This window comes from Poecilia formosa, unplaced genomic scaffold, assembly GCF_000485575.1.
Source record: "Poecilia formosa unplaced genomic scaffold, Poecilia_formosa-5.1.2 Scaffold49, whole genome shotgun sequence".
NCBI classification, from domain to species: domain Eukaryota; kingdom Metazoa; phylum Chordata; class Actinopteri; order Cyprinodontiformes; family Poeciliidae; genus Poecilia; species Poecilia formosa.
In genome coordinates this window covers 663,586-689,376 of record NW_006799988.1, presented here as the reverse complement: position 1 = coordinate 689,376, position 25,791 = coordinate 663,586, and the positions used below count along the sequence as shown (strand labels likewise).

The window sequence follows — 25,791 nt, the reverse complement described above, 5'->3', positions numbered from 1 at the left end:
GGTTTGATTTTCTATGCACTTTGTTGTTTCCTACTGTATGATCACTGTGTTGACAGAAAGGAAAACTAATAACAGCTGGCTATCAATAACTTTAATCAATGTCCTTTATCTTAAAAGAGTGACTCAAGCTGCAGGAAGCACCCAACAGTTACTGCTCATTGTTGCCATGTGTCCACTAAATGATAACTTATGATAACATCTAGGCAATTTAGTGAGTACATTTTTTTTTTCCAATTTTGGGATTTATTAAACATATTTACCCAGGTTTTTCTGTAAGAACCCGAAGTAACTTTAGAGATATTTTTGTTATCCATAGAATGATGTATTTTGTTGTAAATCATTATTTAATAACGATAAAATCCACCCCCCCAAAAGTATCTACATTCACACGCCTGTGGGGAAACCACAAACTGTCCCCTGTTTCCACTGGTACCAACTCGGCATGGCTGGACTTGGTTATGGGCTTCCTCCTTTAGCGACGTCGACATGGTACCAGCCCCTTTTTCACTCGACCTGGGTTCCAAGTGTACAAATCAGGGTGAAAATACGATGTCAGAAGACTGCCGGCCACTGACTGACTGGGGGGAGAAGAGTCAACGATTGTGTCACAGAAACGACTTCCTGACAAGAATCAGCCCTGGTATTTGTAAAAATTCCCAAAGACGACAGAGCTCATTTGGCGTTTTATTGAAAATGGCAACACTGAAAACGACACAACGTCCAAATCGTATGACTTTACTTTTCAGACTCTGAAGCTGCCCTGGTAGGACGACCCAAACACGTAGAGGTGGTGCTCAGCTGTGAGGGGAAATTGAACGGAACCATGTAGAGTCGAGTCAAACTGAGTTGAGCCGTGCTGGGATGGTACAAGTGGAAAAGGGGCAATAAAGGAAACATGTTTTTAAGGAAACAAACAAGTTTTTATTTTCTTGTTTGTTTTTATTTAACTTCTTTTCCTCCTTGAACGGGGTTTACTTGTATTCTGTGCATCTGCAGCAAAACATTTGAGTCATATATTAGAGGACTTCATGGCAGAACATTTGGAAGCAATAAAACTCACAGAAGTTTGTTTAAAGAACCAGATAGACCTGTAATGACCAGATTTTATTATAAATGAGAGTCAAACGAGACCAATAACACTGTGAACACTGTGTGCTGCCATGGCATTTATGGACATGACTCACCCCGAGCGGGAGAAAAAAAATGGACACGGGCCGCATTGATTGCTGACAGACGAAGATGAAATCGATCCTGGAGGTAAATCAGAGCAAACCTTTCTCTCCCCGATTCTTGTCGACTGGGCCAGCTTGAGATGGTTACTACGAATCTCAGGAGGGAGCGCTCCTTTTATTGTATTTTCTTCCCTGGGGTGGTGAGGTTCTCACGATCAGTCAGTTTTACTTGCAGCAGGCAGTGGTCACAGCAGCTTTAGTGTGGGAAAGCAGGGAGGAATTGACTGGTTCTTGATCGATGCTACAATCCATCCTCCCATCTTGTCCTCATGTGTTGCCATCTTGTGTCTCCGCGTCCTGCTGCCATTTTGTTATTGTAAATAAACCATTTTGTACCCATGTACCACTGAATTTGTTTATTTACTTCAATAAATAAGTATTATTAATGAAATGGGGAGATTAAATTGTCAAATTACTCGCATAATTTAATTTAATTTAAAATTATTTTTGAAAGACTTCATATTAAATCCTACTTCCATCATTCTTAGTCCCATAATGGACCAGTTAGTTCTCATGGATAACAGATTATAATCTCTTATCTAACCAAATAAAGTCGGACCTATTAGGGCTACCAGCAGAAACATAAATCGGTACCCAGGCCTGTGTTCACCAACACCAAGATTCCTCGGATTAGGCTGCCTTCCTTCCTTCATTCCTCCATGGTCCACTTCTGATGCCAATGTTCCCAAAGTTGCTCCTTCCAGTGGTAGACGGAGGTCACCTTGGGAACCCTGACTGGTCTGCAGCCACATATGCAACAAGCTGTGATGCTCTGACATATTTATCTTAGCAAGCATTAGTTTAACCTAACTTCATCAAACAAAGTCTAGGAGCAATCAAAATTTAGTTGTTTTTTTTTTTTAATGCCATTACACATCTCCTGATTTATTCCTTCAGATTTTGTGCGTCTTCTACCAAAAATGTAATACGGAAAGAAAATTCTAGATTTATTGTCAGCCGAAGTGTAGAAAAAAAAAATCCCAGTTTCAATATGTAGAGTGAAAATCTCTTTCTGCAGGGTTTGGGTTTTATGAAGATGGATATGAAATGACAGAAAGAGATTCACTTGGTGAACAGATGGCTTATACTTCCAAAACGGTTTCTGAGGAATAAAAAAAAGAAACTTGGTTATAAAATGTTTCTAATTTACACCATCAGACAGCTGAGCAGCTGGCAGAAAAAGTCCATTCGATAACAAAATGTAGAGGAACATTCTTGTGTAAAAGAATGCATTTCCCAGGGTCTGAAGCAAAAAAAAAAAAAAAAAAAAATGCATTTGATTTCTGAATTGCAAGCCAGCCAGCTTTCCTAAGACGACACTGGTAGAATGTTAAAGGTTCAGCTGGGAAATGTTGTAAATCTGTCTATTTAGCAAAATCAGTAAATCTGCCTAAGGCAGGAAATTCTGTCTTGATACTTCCTGAGTGAGGAGAAAAGACTTTAAGCAGCCGCTGTAGGAGACATGGAGACTGTTGAATGTTATGGACACAAACAGGCAGCTTGTTTTGGACAAGAGCTGCGATAGCAAGAAATATTCCATGTGCTGGACGTATTTTACAAAACTACTAGTGTGTCATTATTATTATTATTATTATTTATTTTTTTTTTTTACGTTACAGTCAGAAAAAAAAAGATAATTTGAAGAATATTCATGGCGCAGTTTTGAGGTGATTTCAGGTAATGGGGAAAAAGTAAGCCAAAAATATAATGGGGCCCTGTGTGAAAAAGTAATCGGCCGATTGGTTATTGGTTTTGCCGATAACCGGTGGACAATTGGAGGGATTTTTGATATGAAAGTCAAAAGATAAGGCCGCAACAACTAACCGGGTTTGAGTGTCGATATGATTTTCTTTTCCTGAAATACTGTGTAAGCTTTCCACTGGGACAGGACTTAAATCTTCCAGAAAGTTCAACTTTGTACATGTTAAGTCCACAAACCGTTTCCACACCTCCTGTTTGGACAGAGTCTTGCTGTGGTTCACTGAAGTCCCAAAACTTGAGCTGTTCCTGAATTTTTAAAAAAAAAAATTCAGATTAGGCCATGTAGCTTGTTGACATATTTTAGCTTTTTTTAATGTTATTGCAACTGGGTGTGATAAAGGAAATTTATGAGGGGTGATTAACTTTTCCAATTGGGTCAAGTCAGTTTGAAAAGCTTCTTTCCTTCAATGAACAAAATCCTATTTTTAACATAGATTTGGTATTTACTCAGGCTATGTTTATCTATTAAAATAAATGTTATGATCTGAGATGTTTAAGTGTGATAGAAAGCAAAACATCTAAGAAATCTGTTTCTTACAGGATTGTATCTCTTGCTTCCTTTCACATTACTACAATCATGTCCATAGATTTCAAACAATGCATAATTTAAGATATAATAGGATTGTTTGGAATGGAACTATTATTCAGGACCACCAATGATGCAAGTCAACGTTAACACAATAATCAATTTATACCACGTTATATAAAGATTTTTTTTTTTTGGATCACAGGAAGGAATATTTTAACGCCACACACAGCCTGTGAAGATCCAGTTTTACAGATGATCAAGAACCATAACTCTCAGGAACTTGTCATTCAGCTGGAGTTGTTTACCCTTGGCATTCTTAAAGTATGATTGGCTGGAAAGAATCAACAACTGCCAGGAGGCTGATTTGAGTTATGGAATAACTTTTGAAGTCGTCTCTGCTTTCGTCAGTTCAGAATGTGTGTGTGTGTGTGTGTGTGTGTGTGTGTGTGCGTGTGTGTGTCTTAGACACTGCTGTTTTTCTCTACTCCTTAATGGAAAGGACAGGTGCTTTAAAGATGATCATGTTTGCACTGTGAAATCTCGACTCATATTAGACATCAGGTTCTTTTATATGGAAATAAAGTCACAGTGCACCAAGTCTCTTTCGTGTATGGTTTTGATTAAAGACTGTTTATGACGCAAGTGGTTATATAGCCAACAAAAAGGGCCACAACACTTTCCTATAAAAAAAAACAACAAAAAACAAACAAATAAAAAAAAAAACAAACACCCAGTTGGTGTTGACCTGCAAAGAAAAACACACATCCATGCCAAAAATTGATACACAATGTTCCCCAAAAATGTTGTGCTTTATATTTCAAACTTTTCACATAATGTTGACCGAATCTGAGAACATTCGCTTGGGGGAGCTACACTAACAGTATGGTAAATTTGATTACTTCACTGTGTCAGAGCAGACATGCTCTACAACACGAGGGAAATTGAATATTCCCCTCGTGCCATCGTTGACATCACAAAAAGGGCCAAACATGCATATCCATATCCTTTGTCTCTGAGTAAGCTGTCCGTTTGAGCACTTTGGAGGTGTGTGCGCTTCACCTGGCGGGGCTCTGTTGCACCACGAGCGAATTAAGAGGCATTAGAAAAGTGTATTTTCTTTGGAGCATGTGGGTCGTTGGTTTTAGGCGTTGAATTAAATCTTGTGTGTTGTGGTCAGGGATGACAGGAACCCATGACCACAACAGTTACTGTTCTAAAAGTGTTGCAATAAATCCAGTAACTAAAAGACTATCAGCTCAGTGTGTTCGTGAGTGGGCTACAGCATTAGAATAAGGCCAGTACTTCAAATTATTAATGGAGGTACACACCTGTACACACCTGTACCTTTATTACTGCTACCAGGCTCCATCTTGGAGCAACCAGGACTCAGATATGCTAATATCATTAATATTAAGCCCAGCTGGAGATCTCCCATGCTCGATTGTTCATAGTTGAGTGTGTAAGTGAGCAACGTTTATTTATAAAGCATTTTTACAAACATAAAATCACAAAGTGCTGTACAATAAAAATCAACAAATCAATTATACAGAGAATAAAACAACCATAAGGAGAACAATAAAATCTGTTGTATCCAGGGGAGCACATTGCACCCCAGATGATCTCTTTATGTTCTGTCTACCTTTTTAATGTTTTTTTTTTTTTTGCTAGGCTAGTAACCACCCTGATTTTCTGGACATACTGCTGTAACATATTAATTTTTGAAAAGTAAAAAGAGAACGAGTGACGCCTCCTGGAAGAGGAGGCTTTATCTACAAACCACAACAGGTTGTTTGCTTTATGGCAGATGGTTACTGAGGACTGGAAGTGATTCAAACTGGAATAAAATACATATTTATTATCTCTGAAATATATCCAGTTAACACTTTATTGGCAACGAACATTCAACGCAAACAGGGGAGTGTTGTGAACCTGATGAACTGAGGGGGGGTGGGGGGAGATGAGCGGGTGGAGTGGGGAGAAAAAGAGCAACTGAGAAGTTTACAGAGCGCGAACTCAAATGAACACATGGTTTATGCAGCAACACACATGTTTTGCCCATAAAAGTAAACGCCAACGCTCAAACTTTCATTTGAGTCTCTTTTTTTGTTTTTCCTCCAGCAACAGGTTTCACAAAGGACAACCTGAGAATGTGACCACTTCTGCCTGCAGCTGGTAACAAGGAAACTGCTCACTTTATTAAAAGCCCCCTAAACCCAAACACACCGCAATACACCCAACTGGCAGCAAAGCTTTGACAAAAACCATCTGGGCTTGTTGATCTTTCTGTCACAGCGTCACAACATTCAATCATGGACAAAGTCTTGAATGCTACTTCTTGGCACGGCAGCACTGGTTATAAGCGCTAGCAGTCAATCATAATTGGCCACATGGGCAGGAGCGCTGGATACAAATAAGGTCATTTCTGGATGGAGAGAAAAGAGGAAACAAAGCAAACCGTCTTGTACTTTCTCGATGTCACGTTTAACACACAGGTTTCCGAGGTGTATTTACGTCACCGCCGGGTGAGCCGCATCTTAAGAGGGCCGCTCAATTATTTCGAACTTTGACCGAAGTGCATCTGATCGGTGGACAGCGGTTACCATGAGAAACATTGCACGCTAAGCGCTAACGTAGCGCACACATCAAACACAGACACATCAAAGCGCCTTGGAGCTAGCTGGATGCAATGTTTCAGAGCAGAATGTCTACCTTAGCAGCGATACGCTGTAAACAATAACATAGTAACAAATGCATTATTTTCCAATTAATCACAACTGACCTCTGCTCCCAAAAGGACAATTCACACAAACAACTTCCTTAAACGCTTCTGGAGAGATGGAGATGTCAGTCAGCTGCTTTTCTCATATAAAAGATATGCTTACACGTCTACAAACGTGTCCGCTTCACGCCGGCCGGCTGCAGATGTATCATTTCCTTGTGTCAAACAAAATCTTGGAATCGCTTCATTCAAATCACCTCATCTTTTTTCGTCCTTTAGCGAACCTAAAATGATTCCTCACACGCACAATATTTTGGAACAAAAAGCCTGTAGCCTCTGTAAACTCCCTTTGTCCGTCTATGCAACGGTTTTGATTATGTTCTTCGTATTGGAGCGACGGTAAAGTCTTACGGTGCCCCATCTTTTCATCCCTAACAATTCAAGTGCTCTTCACAAAAGGCAAGTTATGATTTTTTTTTTTTTTAGTTTTCTCAGTCAATTAAAAAATAATTGAGGACTTTAATCCTGAAGAGGTAAGAAAGTAACATGAAGATTTTGATTTTCTGCGGAGAAAATTTGAGTGTGGAAAATCATCCCTCAGATGGTAGTGTGCAACTGTTTATTTTTTATCTGTTAGAGCAAAAATTGACAAGAAGCAAAGTTTACAAATAAACTTTTTAAAAGTAAATCCTGGATAGTCTTCAGACAGGTGATCTTCCTTCTCTATAAACCTCCAGTATAAGAAGGGTGCAAGTTAGTCCAACATAAAACGAACTGTTTTGATGCTCTCTAGGCGGTGGTTGCATTGGACCAAAATTTTGTTCATAATGCCGACCATTAGAACTGAACCAGACACAAGCTGACTAGTTAATGTAAAGAGTTTTAATCAGTTTAAAGAAACGGCTTGATTTATCAAAGCAGGTTTGCGTCTGAATCATACATTTATCCTCGAAAAGGCCTCACTTTGTTTTTTTTTACTAAAAGTTTCCAGCAAACATAAAACAAAAGTATTTATCCTCCTCTTGAATTCACAGTGATGTTTAAAACAGAGACGATCTGCGCCGGTTGCATCGTGTCAGTCAGCAGAGGCATTATAAGGACAAGAAAGGAGTACATTCACATATCTGTGCATTAGGTCATTCAAGAGTCTCTAATGGAAAAAGCATTCTTTAGGAATGAAGTAGCAAGTTTTAACCATGATAAACGTCTGTCATGGAAACGATACTGAGCACAATTGTAGGTTGTTTTAGACAATTAAGATGCTAGCTCTATCTTTTGCTCTCTGCATTAACTATACGCAGTTCTCCTAATCAGAAATTTGGTTAAATAAAAGTCCTCCTGGAAGCTAAGCTGAACTAGTAAACTCTTTGGCAATTATGTTAACAACACAGTAATAAAACAATATTGTGTCTTTAGCTAATGAAACAAATAATATAAGTAGCTACCTTTTATTAGGGGATGCTTTAATCAGAGGTAAGCATCTTAAGAAGAACATGCTTGTGTATAACACGTCTTAACATTATATAGTAAAATCTCCGGCTGCCCACGACTGAAGCATGCAGCAGTGATCCTGACATGAACTAGAAGCATTTGCCTGGTAGCAGCGACACGGAGGATTTTCAACAAGCAATGCCTGCTGTAGAGAAGGGATCTGTCAGCCATCTGTTTAGGTGTTTACCGTCAGGCCTGGCTATTTGGAATCTCTGCGTGAACGAATCCAAGAAAAATAAAAATAAAAATCACGATCTGTGACCAACTTTGTAAGTCAGTGAACCGTTTTTTTTTTTTTTGTTTTAAGCCAAAGATGTCACACTGACACGGAAACAGCCACACACGGGCCAATGGCTGACGAGGGCCAGAGGTAAGCAGGGTAGAGTGATGGCTTCCTGGGATCAAGCTAGTGGGGAAGAGATATGGAGCTGCATTAGCTGAGGAAAACACAAGGATTTACACAGAGACAGACATGCAGTGAACTGTGGTGATGACAGGCAGCAAAAGTACATATATTAGCCACAACATAAGACAACTGGTTTGCTTACTGAGGTGCTGATTTGTTCATTGTGTTCATTTACAGCATATTTATCTTAAGATGAAGGGCTGTTTTGTTACAGACTGCAGGCGTGGGATGGACCAATGAAATTTCAGGCAGCAGCGATCAAGGAATGCTTTAGCCGTTTGGTTGGCTAAAACATGGTTTAGGTTTAAAATCAATTGCTGAGAAACGATTAAGTTTAAATGATGAAAGCCATCAACCTGCCCTGGTCAATGGGAAAATCTGTTGTATTGGTGTCTCATCTCGAAATCAACTCCATTTCAAAACATAATTACGCACATTTGAATTCCCTAAAAATTCAAAGGTCAAATGCACAAAGCTGTTGTAGGTGCTACATGTTTGCTAAGAGTTTTTGGCGCCTCGAGATCTGAAAATAGACGCAAAAGCAGGTCTTCATACTTAGCTTTAACGAGAAAACAGTGTCTTTTGGCGCCAACACGGTTTGACAACCTGTAGCTCTGTATATTATTTAAATAAGACAAAGCAAACTATCATTCTCAAAGACCAAGACTTTGGCTAAATTGTATTTGTGTGCCAAAATAATGTTTGCAAAAAGCTGGTGCTAATTTTAAAATAAGGGAGGACAAAGGAAAACAGCAGCCTGTTTGGTTGTTGACTTTACAAAAAATAATAGATCAGGGATGTTACTCTTCTTGTTTTTTTACATATTTAAACAAATCATCTAAAGCGTGTTTAATAACTGTGTTGCTTTTTTAAAAATTTCATACACAGACTATGAAAGAAAGAGCATAAAAAGCAACTTCTAATAAAAATCAAAGACAAGGCAGTTATTTTTTTATCCTGACATTATTATACTAGAAACTACATTTGCAGCATATTTTTATAGGCTGTAAATAATGACACAATAGACATAATAGTCTAAGCCATGTTTAACAGCAATCCAAGCATTTAATATTTTATTAAAACAGTTAAAGGAATGTAGCAATCCACTGTATTAATTTGAACAAACTACTACATTATTATTTTATTCAAGAAGGTTCTGAGGAATACGCTGTCAGATTTTGACCTCGACATCCCTGCAAAAGTAAATACAGGAATACATTCAAAAACTCCCTCCTGTATATCTAGTCTGCTTCATAAATCCAGTGCAGAAATAAAGCTAAGAGCGACGGCAAAACTGCCGCAAAAACGTGAGCAAGATTATACTGCTTCGTAAATAACCAAAAAGAAAATCTACCCATATTTTAAACTGAGTTAACTGGCTCACTGCTTCGCCTCTGTTTGCCTCGGTGTTACTGAGAAAACCTGTTCGTGGTAAATGTGGCGAGGTCAGTTCTAGCTACTCAAGTTATTTGATTATGTTGTTTTTTTTGTCAATTATAAGTGACCATGTTTCTTAACCCGGATGGACATGAGCGTAGGGACAAAGTAAAGTAAGAACGGCTGTGAAACGAGTGGCAGCTTGTCAGGAACGCGGATCGAACCGGGCCGTCAGACCTGTCTGTGTGTAGATAAGAGAGTGGGATATAAACAGGTGGGCAACGTGTTTATTGACAGGATCTAGAGCACCACTGACCCCTGAGCAAACCTTGCCCACATTTGGCGATTAAAGCAGTTCCGTCGCTGGACGGCATCCAGCTCAGGGGGATGTTTGCTTTCACTGGCCAAGCTCAGTGGTGCCCCGACTCAAAGCAGACTTCCAGCTCTTGACGGGTCCACACATCTGCTGGGGACCCTGCGTATACGTGAGGGAATGTCTGCGCTCTCGCTATGATCTCACCTTGTGTGCCTGAAGCTTGTTAAGGGAGGAATTACTGCGCAAACAAGCTGTTGTCGGCTCCAGACCCAGCAGAGTTCTGGACTCTGTGATGTTCAGCTGTATCTGCGCCGGCTTACCGAACGTTACTTAACCTCAGACAAGAGACGAATATACAAAATGCAACCGTGCAGCTGTCAACAGGGATAAGCCCTGCATGGAAACACCGCAGCTCTCAGGATGTTTTGTCAGAAACATCTGCTTTTGATGAGGCTTCAGAGGAAGGCGAAGGAGAGATATTTGCACTTTTATTCATTTATTTACTTTTTTTTTTGCTTCCATCACTGGAGATCGCTGATGTCTCCCTTCCCATAAGTGGAGGCTTGGATTTTACTGCCCTTCTGGAAATTAAATTTATATTTAAAAAAAAAGTTTATGGATTACCTTCAGGACAAAAACATGATTTTTCAAATTCGAGGAAGATCAAACATTTTCCAGGAGTCATGGCAGCAGTGTGGAAACAAATAATTCATTCTGCACAATGAAACAATATCCTGGGTTTGTCATAAAGCCGTGTTTTTCCCGGTGCTGATGTGTAACATGGTAACAAGCCCTTAATTTGCCCTTGATTTAGATATTTGTAGATTTATTTTATTTAATCAACTGAATATTGGGAGTTTTTCCGTCTGTTTTCTCCCTTCATCCCTAATATGTCTTTATTAGGGATACATATTTACTCATTGTTGTTTATTTTTAGACACAAACACCAATGAACTATGCATTTAAATAATGAACCTGCAAAAACAACTCAAATTGTAAGAAAAGAAACAAGTGTGCGTTGGATTTATTCATTGAGGGACAGATAGGTTAAATTAAATGAATGGATCTGGACTACTCTGTAAGTTCCCCGTTGTTATAAGGGTATTTCTTCACAATCTGGAATAAGATTTAAATAAAACGTGCAACTTTCCGGAGTATAAAGGCTCAAGGGTTGTTTCTGCTTGGAGATTATGATAAGGTGGCAGAGAAACAGTGTTTGTTTGTTTGTCAATGTTCTTGTTCTGGAGGGATTGAGAGGTGCGGGCAACACAATTTGGATGTTTTTGTGTAGAAGAGAAAGCGTTGGCTTAAACTAACAGACAGAGCAGAATGGGAACGTGTAAAGCGTTATATGGTGTATGCATGGTTTAAATGCTTTGTGGTGCAACAACCCTTAAGCACCGTCACAATCAGCCACTTCAAGAACAACAATGAGCCGTAACAGCGCCAAAAATCAAGATGCGAGTACGACATCAAAAACCGTTAGTCTAAAAGAAGTAAGAATGAAGTCAAATGGATTATGTGAGATTTAGAGCCTGAGAGAGTAACGGTTATCAGATTCCAACACAAAACTAATTTCTAGACTTTCCCCACCTCAAACTCCTAGAGTTGTGAATCCCTCTGCATGGGCAAGAAGGAGAACATATGATAGGTAGATGGATTAATTAATATAATGCTGCATTTTACTGAGCTGTAAAGCTTTCCAGCATATCTATCCATCCATTTTCTTACACCCTTATCCCATTGGGGTCAGGAGGGTTGCTGGTGCCCATCTCCAGCTGTCAACGGGAGAGAGGTGGGGTCATCCTGGACAGGTCGCCAGTCAGCAGGGCAACACAGAGACAGACAGGACAAACAACCTGTCAGCAGCACACACACACTCACACCTGGGGAGAATTTAGAGAAACAAACCTGACAGTCATGTCTTTGGACTGTGGGAGGAAGCCGGAGTACCCGGAGAGAACCCACCATGCACAGGGAGAACATGCAAACTCCATGCAGAAAGACCCCAGGCCGGGAATCGAACCCAGAACCTTCTTGCTGCAAGGCAACAGCTCTACCAACTGCTCCACCGTGCAATCCTTTCCAGCATAGACTTTATTTAATTTTAAGAAAAGGAATTGGGCAATTCCATGCACTAAAATGTTGAATTGGCATTGCGAAAATAAAAAAGTCTAATAACAGTTAAAAAAATAAAAAATAAAACAAAAAGGCTCTCATAGGAGATTGTTTATTTTCAACATATATCATTTAGAAAATGGCAAAGGGAGCAAAGTCTCTATAAACATTATGTTTGCATAATTCTCCAGACCTGAAAAATAAATTCCAAGTCATTGACCAATAGCTTGACTGAAATCCAAACCACTTGTTGACATAATCAATCAAAACAAGCCTCTTTGAGACATTGCTTAAATTTGATGTTAATAAAAAAAAAGGATCACAAATGGTGTGTTTGTTCCGAATCACTGATATTTATCTGAACACCTTTCATATGACGAGAAACCTTGAAACACATTTCAATGTGTTAATAATTCAAACTTCTTTTTTATTCCTTTAACGAAATTCTAAAACATCAAAAGACGACAGAACACCGATCTCAGAAATTGCTTGATTTTTTTTTATTCCCTAGGTATTCCAGCATTAAAATTCAAAGCTGATCACATTCACCAGAGGGAAGCTGGCGAGTGATTGTTAAACACAAGTCCATCTATTCCCGCTGACGGATTTTCTCTGTCACCCATCTTCATTGGGGATTCCATTTAATCTGTATCAGCACACCGCACAGCTACAACAATGCCTGTTAAAGCATCATTAAAGACGACAGAGAGATACCGCGACGCATCAATCATAGTTCTTGCTCTTTCGCGCTGCAAAAACTCACCGTAAGTGTAGCCTGTACCCTGGAAATGGAGGTTTCTAATAGCATGAGAGCTTCTAATGAGCGCCATGTACGGCAGCTTCAAGTAGACATGATTATATGTGGGCAAGCTGGGTGTACACTTCATCCATTTGGTATCCGGTTTAACCGATGATTCACCTTAACTTGATCGTTTTTTTTCGGAAAATAGACAAGTATACAAAAAAAGGTAAGAAAGAAGAAGTTTTTTTTTTCTGTCAAGGAACCTTAAAAAAAAGAAGAGAGGAACGGTTAAATGAAAATGAATCTGTATGAAACAAGATAACTTGCTTGAGGTAAGAACATCGGGTTGAGAAAAGCGGTGGAATAGAAAGGTAGGAATACGAGGGAAGGAGAAAGAGAGGCAGCCAGAGAGGATTATCTGCAAAGAACTGAGCACTGCCTCATGCGAAACCAATTCTGTTAGATGACAGAAAACAGCTGAAATCAAAACCGTTGCATGCGGCGGGCTTTGCGGGTCTTTCCATCTCTTTTGAATGCCGCTCCCATCTCTTGGTTCTCCTTCTTGTCTTTACTGTTGCTTAACACGCCGTACACACCAGAGCGCGCCGTCTTACAATTACTCATTAGCAAAATAATAATAATTAAAAATAAAAAAATAAATCAATGTATAAATAAAAAGTTGTTGTAAAGTTTTCTGCTGTACGTTTATTTTTGTTTTGCTATCCAGTTTGAAAATACAGCTGAGCCATGCAAACCAGACGTGGACAGCTTTCGCTCAGCGCAATTAGAGCAGCGCTGTGCAATTTCACACATCACAGACTCCAAATGGCAGTGAGAGGGAGCTGTTAAAAGTTTTGACAATCTCGACACCCCGAGGCTATGGAATGGTATTTTGTTAAACTGTGTAATTCTCCAAGCCTGTGCATTATATCCCTGTGTATTGGGTGTGAAGGAGGAGGTGATGGCTTTCAAATGGTTTAGGGAGTGTAACTTTTCTCGTGAGGCTAGATGCATCTTCTCTAGAAGAGGAAAGCGTCTGGACACCGAGCAGCGAAGTGAACGAGCCGATTTTTAAGACTCATTTGCACCGACGCAAATCGTTTCTCTCTCTTCGATTTTGGACAGCACATTTTATTAAGGTATAACAATTTATTGACGGACAGAAAACAGAACTTAAGCAACTTGAGGATCTTCGATTTCAAATGAGCCACACTGCCAAATGCATCTTCAGAATAAAGATCTATGGAGCCAGAAACAGGGGAAGAAGCAAATCACTGCAGACCAATAAGTAAGGACTTCAGAGGTAAAACGTACTTTGAGACGGTGGGGTACATTTCTATAAAAAGAATGCTTAAACAGCATAAAGAGCTTTCAGAGTCAGCTGTTTTAGCTCCGTTATGCTTTTCGTGAAGTAAAGAACTCACCAAACATGTCAGGTTTGATAAAATGCATCACCAACAAAAAAAATTCCAAGCAATGGTTCAACAAACAGTTTGCTTGTAAATTTCCTCTGATAGTTAAGACGCGAGAATGCCAATGTCCAGGGCGAGTAATGGCTATAAAGTCATTTAAAATTGTTCCTGTTCCTAACAGGAAAGCTGAATTATTATTATTTTTTTTATCAGGATGGCAGATTTGGAATCTGGCGTATCTAACCAATACACAAACAAGTCTAAAGTAGAAAAGCTCAATTGCACTTACATGAGTATTTATCTGGTATGTTATATTTTGTGTAAAGTATGAAAATACAACATTATTCGAAAAAAATATGTTCTAAGGATGCATAAACTACTGACTTCTCGGTTTAGGCGTTTGGTAATCATTGTATGCACTTTATAAGTTTGAAGTGGAGAAAGTGCGGATCCTGAGGATTGCAGACCCGGTTAACTTAGTGAGGACGTATATAATATACTTTAGACCCACAGCAAAGCAGTCAGATGAGCATCATGACTTATAAAAAAGTACTACAGTCTGTTTTTTTCTTCCTGGTGAAATTATAGATCCCCTGAATAACAGATAAATATCCACACACTAATAACGCACATATACACTTTTGTTTTTTTTAACCAGCACTAACACCGCCTCTGACTTTTGGGGATAGCGGTCCAGGAGTTAACATCCTTCCATTTGGATAGTATAACATGCTGTGGTGATGCTTGATCACCCAACATCTAAAGGAATATACTACTTCAACAATCTCATCCAGTCAAAAATGGAAATTTAGTTTTTTGTTTTTCACATAGATGGCAAAAACTTCTTAGGTGCTTAGGGAACATCATAGATTTGTATATGATGGAAACATTTTGCAGCAATAGTAACTGTTTTTGCCCTAGTCTTTTAACTCAATTTTTCGAAGGATTTTCTGTGAATCTTTTGATGCTTTCAGAGAACAGAGTAGAAATTATAATAAGTAATTTGAATGTATCCTGAAACTGTGAGTATGTCTTTGGTAAAGTTTTGTTGGCTCTACTGGCCTTTATGTGAGAAAATGAGACAGGAAAGTTGGTAATGAGAGAGGGAGGAAGACATGAGGCAAAGGTCGTCAGGCCAGGAATCAAACCCGTGACGGCCGTGTCGAGGACTAAAACCTCCTTACGTGGGTTGTGCTCTACCCCCCGTGCCACCACAGCACCCCCATATGTTTATTTTTCTGTCATTAAATAATCACAGTCATTGATTTAGGACTAGAGATGTAACTTCAATAGTGGTCAATGCGTTAATCAGCAAAATGATTTACCTCTGAAGTTAGGTAGACCAGGCCATGATGGGCTGAATGGAAAATATTCTGACTTTTTCTGTACTCACTCTTGACAATTGTATTATTATTATTATTATTATTATTATTATTATTATTATTATTATCCGAAAGCCACCGAGTTCACCTTTGCAGTCGTTTTTAAAACATTCTGCAGGCTGGACATTTAGAGGTCAAACATTCATGATCGGTAGTACACATTAATGTTGGTCAATGTAAATCATTTTGCACACAAAATACTCTTTATGGCCCAGAAAGGATTCCTTTTAACTTGAATTGAACATTATATCAGGGAACAACAGCTTGAACCTAGACCATCTGCTGTTTTCATCTCAGTGTTTATCATTCAGACAACAGAGATTAGAGGATGGGGGGCGGGCAAAGAAAAACATTTGTATTATCAGGCAACCAAACGCAGAGTAATAGTGAGCTGACACACACAATTTATTCAAAGGGCACAAAAAAAAAAGAAGAAAAAATTCAGTTCCAAAACTTCCCATCAAACTAAAGGTCATATTTGCATTAAAAATGATATTTCATACTTACTCATCAAAACACCCCTCCCTCTGCTCTTTTGGATCCAGAGGCCCTCTAGAACTCAAAACAAATCACTTAGATGACAAATGTTTCACCGTTTCTGGGCTTTCCTTCTATATGCATGAATTACAAAGCGAAGGAATGAAAAGAAAGCCGATTTTCTAAAAGTAAAGATTAATTACCGACATGGCAAAGAGAGCAGCAATTCAACTCGGCCGGCTGCGTCAATATGTGTTTGTTTATTTCTAAATGTCCGGTTGTGCACAACGAGGGCAGAACTTGCTGGTATATGATAAACGTCAGAGCATTTCTTTCATTACAAATAGATTCTGAAATCCATTTCACTGTAAAGAATCTCTGTGTAAAAAAAAGAAAAAAAAAAAAAAGAAGAAGCTTTGTTTCATCTACTCATTTAGAGGATTCATAAAACCTATTTGTTTAATAAACTACATTTATCACCCAAGCGGATATTTACATGAACCGACACTCTGCAGTCTGATCTGTGATTTATCTTTCGAATCACTTAAAGGAAGCGCCGTCACCAAAGAACGATTAAAAGAATCAGTCTTTTGTTTTAATTACGTCTTGATTTATTTAGTCTCTGCTGTTCTGCAAATGGTTTGAGGTATTTTATATTCCTGACTGCAGTCTGCAGCTACTGCTGGCAGCTGTGCCATTTGTGAAGAGACTCTCAGATTCTGGCCAAACAAGGAGAGTAACAATACCCTGACGACACTTTTTGTTTTGCTGCATTAAGAACGCTGTACGCCACACTGGCTTCAATCCACATTTTTGATTACTATTTGAAAGACAAATCTTTATCGATAATGACATTATGGATATATGCAGGGGTGAAAGCAGTTTTAAATTCTTGGGGGTTCTATGTCACAAGATATATATATATATATATATATATATATATACACACAATTGCTTCCTTGTGTGCTTTGGAGTTTCTGTAGAGCTGTAGTTCCGTCAGCCCACTGGCTGCAATGTCGACACCTTAGATGCCATGAGACCTAAATCCTGAACATCATGGCATGGAGTGCATCCCAGTTTTCCATATCTGGCATATAACCATTCATTTTATCTTTTAAACTGGTTCTATTGGTCCTGTGTCCAGACAGAATCAGTAGCCCAGTATCATGACCCGTTTGTTCTGAAGATCCTGAAGCTTCCACTTCTCTTCCTAACATGGCGCCTGCTCATCCTGACTCTCATACTGACAGGAGGAACCACAGAACTCTGTTAAGTTAAAGCACATCTTCTGAAGTTGGGATATTTTTCCTCCAACAGGATCCAGAGGAATCACCTCAAACCAGATGTTGGACTGGATTTTATTTCAATGTCATTTGTGAATATAGAGCCTCATTTTCAACAGTGGAGCTATAAAGGCTGCAAAAAGTTATCATTTTGGAGAAAATCTCATCAACATCAATATTTCCACTAAATAAGAGGCAAAAAAAAAAGTAGTTTGATACAGGAAAAGCCTCTCAGACTCTGAGCTCAAAGCGAGATGCCCAAACTATCCATCCATCCATTTTCTATTCACCCTTGTCCCTAATTGGGTCAGGAAGGGTGCTGGTGCCTATCTCGAGCGAAATGCCCAAACTAGTTGTTTTTTTTAAATATTAGACAATTAATTTAATTTCACATAATTATCGCGGTATAAGCCAAACATATTTAACGTGTTTGATGTTTGTTGTAAATGAACGAGGTAATTAGTCCAAATTTGTCGTTTATTGAATGCTCAGAAACTGTGGTGGCTGTGATGCGCCACAGCAAAGGTACACAAAGGGAAAATAACCTGAACAGGTGATCAACTCTAAGCCACTCGCACCTTTTAATTCTCTGTCTCTCTCTGTCATTTAAGCACACCCGTTGCCGTGGCAACCACCTGCGCAAGCCATAACATTCAGTCCGTTACGTTATCAGGTTGTCAGGCTTGATATTTATTTTCTGATCATTATTAAGCCTCCCTGAACACAGAGGTGGTTTGTCACCTACCGCCGAGATCGACGTGTTGCACCGCTGCTCTAGAAAAGGACGAACAGCTATGAAATGGGAAAAAAGCTATTTATTAACTGATTAAGTCGTGTCTTAGATTGTTCTTGAAAAACTAATCAGTCACGGCTGATTAGTGGCTGCACAGTGAACCCACTGATTCTTTACATCAGACAGCCGCTCCCCCCTCTTGCAGGTACTGCGTACCCCCGCTAAATCTTTTAGGGGTACGCAGTACCCGACGGTTCCCACCTACTTTCACCCCTGGATATATGGATAACCTCTACATATTTATGTACAACTCGATTCTAAGCGCCGTCACCCCGTCCAATTTAGCATTAAGAGATTCCAATAATGTCACAAATAATAATAAAAAAATGCTTACAGTTTAAAAGGAAAAAATGATGGTATTTGATGCTCTCCTCTCACACATATGCTGCCAAATTTCAATTGTATATTAATACAAACAGATTTATACATAAGGATATCTGAAGTAAATTCTTCGTACTTAAAAAACTAGCGTCATGCTTTTTCTTTTCTCGCCGTGTTTGTTGACGTCTCTGCAAATGTGAGACTAAACACCGGGAAACAAAACATATGTGCGAAACACCAGGTCCGATTGCTTGTGATTTGCACGAGTTTTGCATATTGTGTGTAAATTGTGATGTAGGGTTTACATCATAATGGAAACCCGGCGCTACTTTTCCTGCTATGCCTATTTTGTTCCTTACTCCCAAGTGGTTGAAGTTTTACTAGCTTAAATGATAAGATAATAATTAAGAGCGTCTGCATGGAGTGTCAGTGGAATTGTATTGTCATTCAACTTTTGACAACACAATTTCTTAAAGCCCAAAGACGATATGTTGCAGCAAGCCTGAGCGGGAGATCAAATTATGTTTTGTTACAGTTTTAGATGTGTAGAAAGGAGAAGATGGAACTGTATTTAACAGAAGATATTCAAATCTAAAAGAGATATAGGCTTTTAAGTGCAAATATGTTGCATTAATCAAATACTGCCTTAATTATTCATAATACAAATAAGTCAATATGACATGAGGCATTTCTTTATTGTTTTAAGTTTTCATCATAAGGAAAGTAGAGGGACCTTTACTGCTAAACCGTTCCTTTATTTTCTTAGATTTTCCTCTAATACAGCGTGCGATTTTCCTTTCTCTGCGTTCTGAAGCAGCGTTATTGATTAATAATCCTCACGGATCTGACACGTACAGTTTATTCCCTCATTACGCTACAACAAACTCTGGTACTCAAGGGGAACTGCAGCAGTGTGCATTATGGATAGGATCATTATGGCTAAAATAAACTGTCCCTGTTTTGCCAGTTTCTGCTCATTTAGGGTCGGCCAAGTATCTCTGCTCTCTGTCATGGGTAGTTACACACCCTCCTGCTGGTTCACTGGCTCGCCATATAGCTTCCTGTTTTCAGTGAAAACACGAGGGGAAAAAAACCCCTCAATAGGTAAATCCATATAAATGAGCAAGAAAGTACATGTACCCCATTAAAAGAGAAATTTGGATTGTTTTTATAGTAATAATCGTAACACATTTGTTTCAAATTAGGTGGAATTTCATTGTTGGCCACAGATCTGTTATGTTGCCGTTCCTCAACCCATCCAAAAAGAATAAAAAATAAATAAATAAATAAAATCAAGATAATTATTCCAGACACTAACAGCAAATATATACAAAAAATAAATGTGTGAATATCTTTCAAAAAAATGTTACTGAGGTGAACTCCTGTACTTACTGTATGCTATTTTTCTTTATTACTGATGTACACCATCTTGTGGCAGCCTTCAAAATAACAATCTAAAGCAGGGCCTGAAACAGAGCTCTGTAACCCGTCGCTCTTTAACCACTCGAAAATGAAGTGATTCAGAAAGAAGAAATATTTGAAAAAACAGAGGTTAGTTTTAGCAGAGATAGATAGATAGTCACTTTTATGTCACTTTGGACTTAAAAGTGACATATTCACATTTCACTATCTATCTATCTATCTATCTATCTATCTATCTATCTATCTATAGATTTCCATTACTAGTATTATGTCATTTAGTTGGAAATTATGTCATTTCATTTTTTCAAGCAGGCTTTTCTTTGTTTTTCTATAAAAAAACAAAAACAAAGGGCATATTCAGGTCTTTATGAAAGCAATACATGTTCCTATTTTTTCTTTTCTCAATTATGGAACAGTTAAGTACATTTTATTTTGGAACTTTAATACCAAAATACAACATGGTTTGTGTGTATAAAAAAATGTCATATATCCCTATTTTTTTTTCCAGGGGTCATGAAATATTATTAACCGTCACAAGATGTGTTACGACAAACACTATTTTTATTTTGTTATTATCAGCATAACTGAAGATGCATAGACATATCCATCTGTTAATGAAAATGTATTTATTGAATGAAAACAAAATGATCCACGTTAAAAAGTAACTTTTAATTTTTAATTAAATTTTCTATCAAAACACCTGGTGGATAAAGAGGTTGGCTTCTGTAGGTTTTGTGGCTGTAGATGGATTTTATTTTGTAGGAGCGAGAGTAGAAATGGATCATTGTATTGAAACCCCTGTGCTACAGCAAATAATGGTGGCGATTTCTGACGGATTTCACGATTCATGTCCCATAAATAACTCTCACTGCGTCCATGGAAATGTGAATATACCTCACAATCTTTCCGCCGGTGACTTTTATTTATGGCCGCTCTAAAGCGACGTACCTGTCTCAAGTTTAGAGTGGTCCGTCCTCTCCGTCACCTTCTCCTGGCTGATGAGGTAGTCGACGATGCGTATGCCGATTGGTGGCTCCGTGTGGTTCCACTCCATGATGACCAATGAGCTGCTGGGCTCGTAGGTGTAAGACAGCTTCAGCCTGGTAACAGAGGGACAAAGACGGAGAACGGGCGCCGCCGTGAAGCGTCCTGTCAACGTGGAGACCTTTTACCGCAACTGACAGCCAACATCACCCTTCCTGATTCACACACCTGCGAGCTAAATAAAAACACGATCACAAACACTGCTGTTGGAGGAGAAAGTCGGGCTGTTTGTCTCCCAACGTCTGATTCGCTCTAGAGTGGACGTTTGGCGCTGCCGTACGAAGCACCAAGAATTTTGTATACACGGGTTGCCCTGGGAGCCAATCGATATACACCAGTTTGTTTAATTGAATAGCACACCCTCAGCGGACAGGAGGAATAAACCATTGATCGTTGTGACGTTTGGGCGCAATTAAATATCGAGTATCCACAGAGGCTGATGGCACATTGCTCGAGTCCGCGCCGGAAGGAGATTGATTTCTGCTGGTAAAATGACAGATGGCATTTCTCACATCCCTTCCGAGTGGGTTGAAAGGTAAGGTAATGTTGTTTCACTAACATGGGTTGAGGAAGCGGGGCACAGGTGGGCAGTCCATCTGTACCAAACGCGCTGGAATCACATCGACACCAGTCATCAATAACGTCGCCTTTGCCTGAGCACCACAGCATGCTCATCATCGCGTCCTGGAGAGCCTGCAAGGACGAGAAAGCCGAGGATTAGAGGCGAGGCAAACACAGCCTTAATTTTAATAGCAATTACTAATATATGCCAGACATATATGGTTGTTTATCGTTAGGTTTTATGGGTAATGTGCAGATTCCAAGGCTGTGAGACATACTGTAGCCGAGATAGCTGGAGTTGGGACGAGAGAGCAACTTAAACGTCCTGTTAATTGGTCATTTCAACAAATTTATTATCACTGTAAACACAGTTTATGCATAGTGGCATATCTCAGTTGAGCTCTGATTTACAGACGTTTATACTCATATGAGAAAAAAGAATAAATTGTTTTCATTATTTAAAGTAAATTATCTAAAAAGTGGGCTGTGAATTTGTCTTTCATTCCCGCTGAGCTAACAATTTGTAAAACTGCATTTCTACAAAGTCTTATGGCGAGTGTCTCGACCGGCTTTGCACATCTAGAGACTGAACGCTCGGCCCAATTGTCTTTCCTTGCAGCTCTGTCAGACTGCAGGGAAAGCAGAAATTTCAACATACATTTCAGGTCTTGAAATAAAAGCAGCAGGATTTCATTGGATTTTATTTGGGTGTGTCAAACAGAAGGGGAGTGCAGTACCTGGTGTTGCTCGATCACAAGAAAATTAATTTAAGTTTTCGGCTGCAATGTGAAAATGTACGAATACCTTTGTGTGGCAATGCAAACAGAAATATGCAACAACTTTGTTGGAGTCAAAAGTTTACTTGAGTTGAAAAAAGCGTAGCAGGTGACTTGCAAGAGCAAATTTGAAGCCCACTTACTAAAAATCGTGTGTAAATACGTGACTAATTTAGGAACAAATTACGCCTTTTCTTATAAATTGTGCTTTAGTGGGCAGTAAAAGAAAAAAACAACAACAAAACATACAGAAATATTCAATCAAATTGGAGCTGTTGTGTTTTGTCTTGGTGAGTGTCTACACCAATAATTTCAGAAGTTTCCATCAATAGCAGCTGTGTCTGTCCGACTGAGCTTGGCGATAAAGGCTCTCAGACATGTACAGCCCCGATATCGACCGCTTCTTCATCCTGCAGGAGCAGAAGCTTTTTCGACGTACAATATTGATGGAATCAAATAAGTCACAGAACAGCCCGGCAGCCCCGCGGCATGGCATGCTTTCCAAAGAGCAAGGTGTGAAACTGAAAGAGAAATGCTTCCCTGGTAGGTTCTTTGTGTTTCCTAATGAGGGCTTAAGGTCTGGGATGTCACACATACTGTTATGCACATAGAAGGCTGCATAGCGGGGAGCCAGCTGATGGACTCAGTGTGGTTTTAATGATCATGCAGCCGTCCTCATGCCTGGATTATTAAATGCTGTCTTTAGGCATAAAGTTCCAGCTCAGATTCGAAGGCGTGGAAAAGCCTTTGCACATCAAAGTACAAAATACAACAATTTGACAGAAGAAGTAGGAGACCGTGAGGGCAATTTTTCTTCGACTCTGGAAACACAAATCAATTTCTGGGGAGGATAAATTTGAACTTAGTGGAAAAATAAAAGTTGTGCAAAAATAGGTCTTTTGAACGTTCAAAGTATGGCACTGAGAAAAATCAGGAAAAAAAAACATTCCACAAACCTGATAGGTCTCGTTGTTGGACACTAATTCATAGATGGGAGCAGCTTTGGTGATTTTCAGGAGGACGGGTTCAGACTGCTGCCGCCCCTGTGCCGCCCTGGGACTCATGTGGCAGAGGTGGCAGGAGCGCGGGCACTGGCCCTGGCTGTTGCAGTCCATCCTGACACCGGCCGCCATGCGCTTGGCGCCCGTGTCCAGGAGGCTGGCAATGTACGCCGGGTAAGTCAACGTCCTGGGCTCCTTGTCCCGCTCCTCAGACTCCTCTGAAGGAGAGTTACCTGCATGTACAAACAGCCAGGTGATATAGATTAAAGGCACAGTTTTCATGCAGAAGGATGAGGGGAAAAAAAAGTCGTGGGGTGTGGGAATAAAATACAGCAGAACTGAGGGAACATTTTTCTGTAGCGCTGTGGCAAAACTACAAAGCATTTATATTTATATTCCTAAATTGCCATATCTTTCTTTTGGAGTTTTTTATTCTTTCTGCATCATAGGCAGAATACATGAGAAGGGGTGTAAATAATTGGAGCTTTGTGTTGTGTCTGTGCTGAACAATGAAATGTTTACACTGCGCTAGATGCGACTCCTTTATTGATTTTATTTCTTTTCCTTTCCTCTAGCTCTGAGTTTAGAGTTTGACACACACACACACACAAATACACCAGCAATAACATCAGACAAAGATAAAACACAAGCCAGCAAAGTAAAATCCCTGGCTCTGCCTTTCAATTTATAACCCATTAGAAAAAATAACATTAAATTTAGCTCTTCTCCAGCAAATGAGATGAAAATCAGATTAATAGGGACTTTGTTCTCTAGAAACTTTAATCAATTTACTTTCAGCACACTTTAATGCAGGAAATCTTAATTTGACATCCAAACTTGAAAAAAAGATGACATCAAGGAAATTTGTGCGTACAACTGAGGATATTCCATAAATGATGTAGCAATTGTGATAATTTGTTGAGAACCATTCTGATCATAGTTTCTCTGCCGACTATGATAAATACAGCTGATGCCTCCTGTTCTTGTTTTTTTAACAATCCATTATCAGAGACCCATAGCGCTTACATTTTCACTTTTACGGTTAAGCCCACAATGAGAGTGAATAATTTGAAATGTGCCCGATTTAAAAACAGGAAGCCAAGGAAATACAGAGGTGGAACAAATAAAGCGGGAGACGTTTTCTCGTTTATGTAGAGGGAGGGGAGGTATTTTATGGAGTCTTTTTTTAGTTTTACATGAATTCATTAAAATAAAAGTCGTATCAAGACGGGACTGGCTATGAGTTACTGCAGCCGCTGTGTTTTGCTGCGAAATGATTGCGCAACATAAACTTCAAGGATTTGTTACTTACGGTACACAAATAGGAATTATGGTGAATTTGCTCTAATCCACTCAGGGCCAAAACGATTTACATCCTTGATCATATCTGGTTCAGTGTCTGTCACTGAGATCCTCTGGACTTGATTGTAAGAGGAATTTCAAGGTATTTTCTCTTTTACCATTATTTTATCCACTTTGTGCAATGTCAATAGCAGCAACAAAGACCTAAAGAACAATGCTTGACTATGTCCAAATGTTTGTTTGCACAAGTCTTCAATAAAGCCTTTCTCCACTTCATTTGTGAACAGCTGAAAATTTAAGTCATGCTTGAAGGCGTAACTTTTTTTTTTAAGCATCAGCTTTCTTTCTTAGAAATAACTGTTATAAAAATATTTTTATTATTTGTCAAAACTGTCTCTATGTCCTGATAGAATATGAGCCAGATGATCTTTGAAAAAAACCCAAGCTTCTACATGTCCTCTCAGTGGTCCTACTGCCATCTGCAGAAATACACCGCTCCCAGAAACAACCAATCAGAGCCAGGAGGAGGGTCTTACCACGGTCAGTTGTGCTTGTGTACGCAGCGTGCTTATATGCAAAAAGAGCTGTTTAAATACTTTGCTGAATCTCAAGTATTTCAACAGCTGAAACTAAAGTCCTTTTCAGAAAAACAACCAACCAAATACAACTTACACGCAATGTGCAAGTCAAAATAATACAATCAAGCCTTTTAGGCAATTTTTGTTACTATAGAGACCATTTGCATAAAATATTTCAATATGAATCAGTCATGATTATTAACTATTAATGTAGAAAAGAGCAGAGCTGCTTCATCTTCGTTTCAAAACAATCCACAAAATAAAAAATAAAGTTGGGAGCTTTCTGGGTTAAAATCTCAGCATGTGCTTTCTGAATGCAGGCTTCCTGCTGCAGTCCAAAAGCGTGACGATCAGGGAAATAGATCTCTCTAAATTACCCTTATGTGAGCGTGTGTATGTCTTGTGTAATCTCTATGTTGCCCTGTGACAGACTGGTGATCTGTCCAGGGTGTACATCGTCTCTCGACCAATTACTGTTGGAGATGGGGACCAGCTCTCTGTGGCCCTAAGAAAATAACTGGATATATCCGATAGATGGATGGATGGGTTGGAACAGATCAAACCAAACAACCTAGAACCGTGCTTAGCCATACTACGTGGTCATACATTTTTTCTGCTGCCTTCAAAGTTATCAGGTGAGAAACTTTAAGTGGAAAACTCAAGTAAGCATATCCAGCCTTGAGAACAAGAACCGAAAGCAAAGCCAACCCTGACGAAACAGATCAGTCTGTGTGAAATCAGTAAAAGA

General features: G+C 39.2%; 1 protein-coding gene across 5 annotated transcripts in view; it reads right to left on the bottom strand.

Moving 5' to 3' along the window:
• astn1 (astrotactin 1) overlaps positions 1 to 25,791 on the bottom strand; it is a 351,757-nt gene that overhangs the window by 35,881 nt on the left and 290,085 nt on the right. For 4 of the 5 annotated variants that reach the window (XM_016671746.1, XM_016671747.1, XM_016671745.1 and 1 more), the window contains 3 exons: positions 23,119 to 23,396; positions 21,385 to 21,518; positions 20,730 to 20,881 (listed from right to left, as the gene is read on the bottom strand). In XM_016671746.1, coding sequence (XP_016527232.1) covers positions 20,730 to 20,881; positions 21,385 to 21,518; positions 23,119 to 23,396 — 564 coding nt within the window. Of the gene's footprint in view, positions 1 to 3,106; positions 3,240 to 20,729; positions 20,882 to 21,384; positions 21,519 to 23,118; positions 23,397 to 25,791 lie in introns of those variants that run through there. The other variant, XM_016671748.1, reaches the window with a different exon arrangement.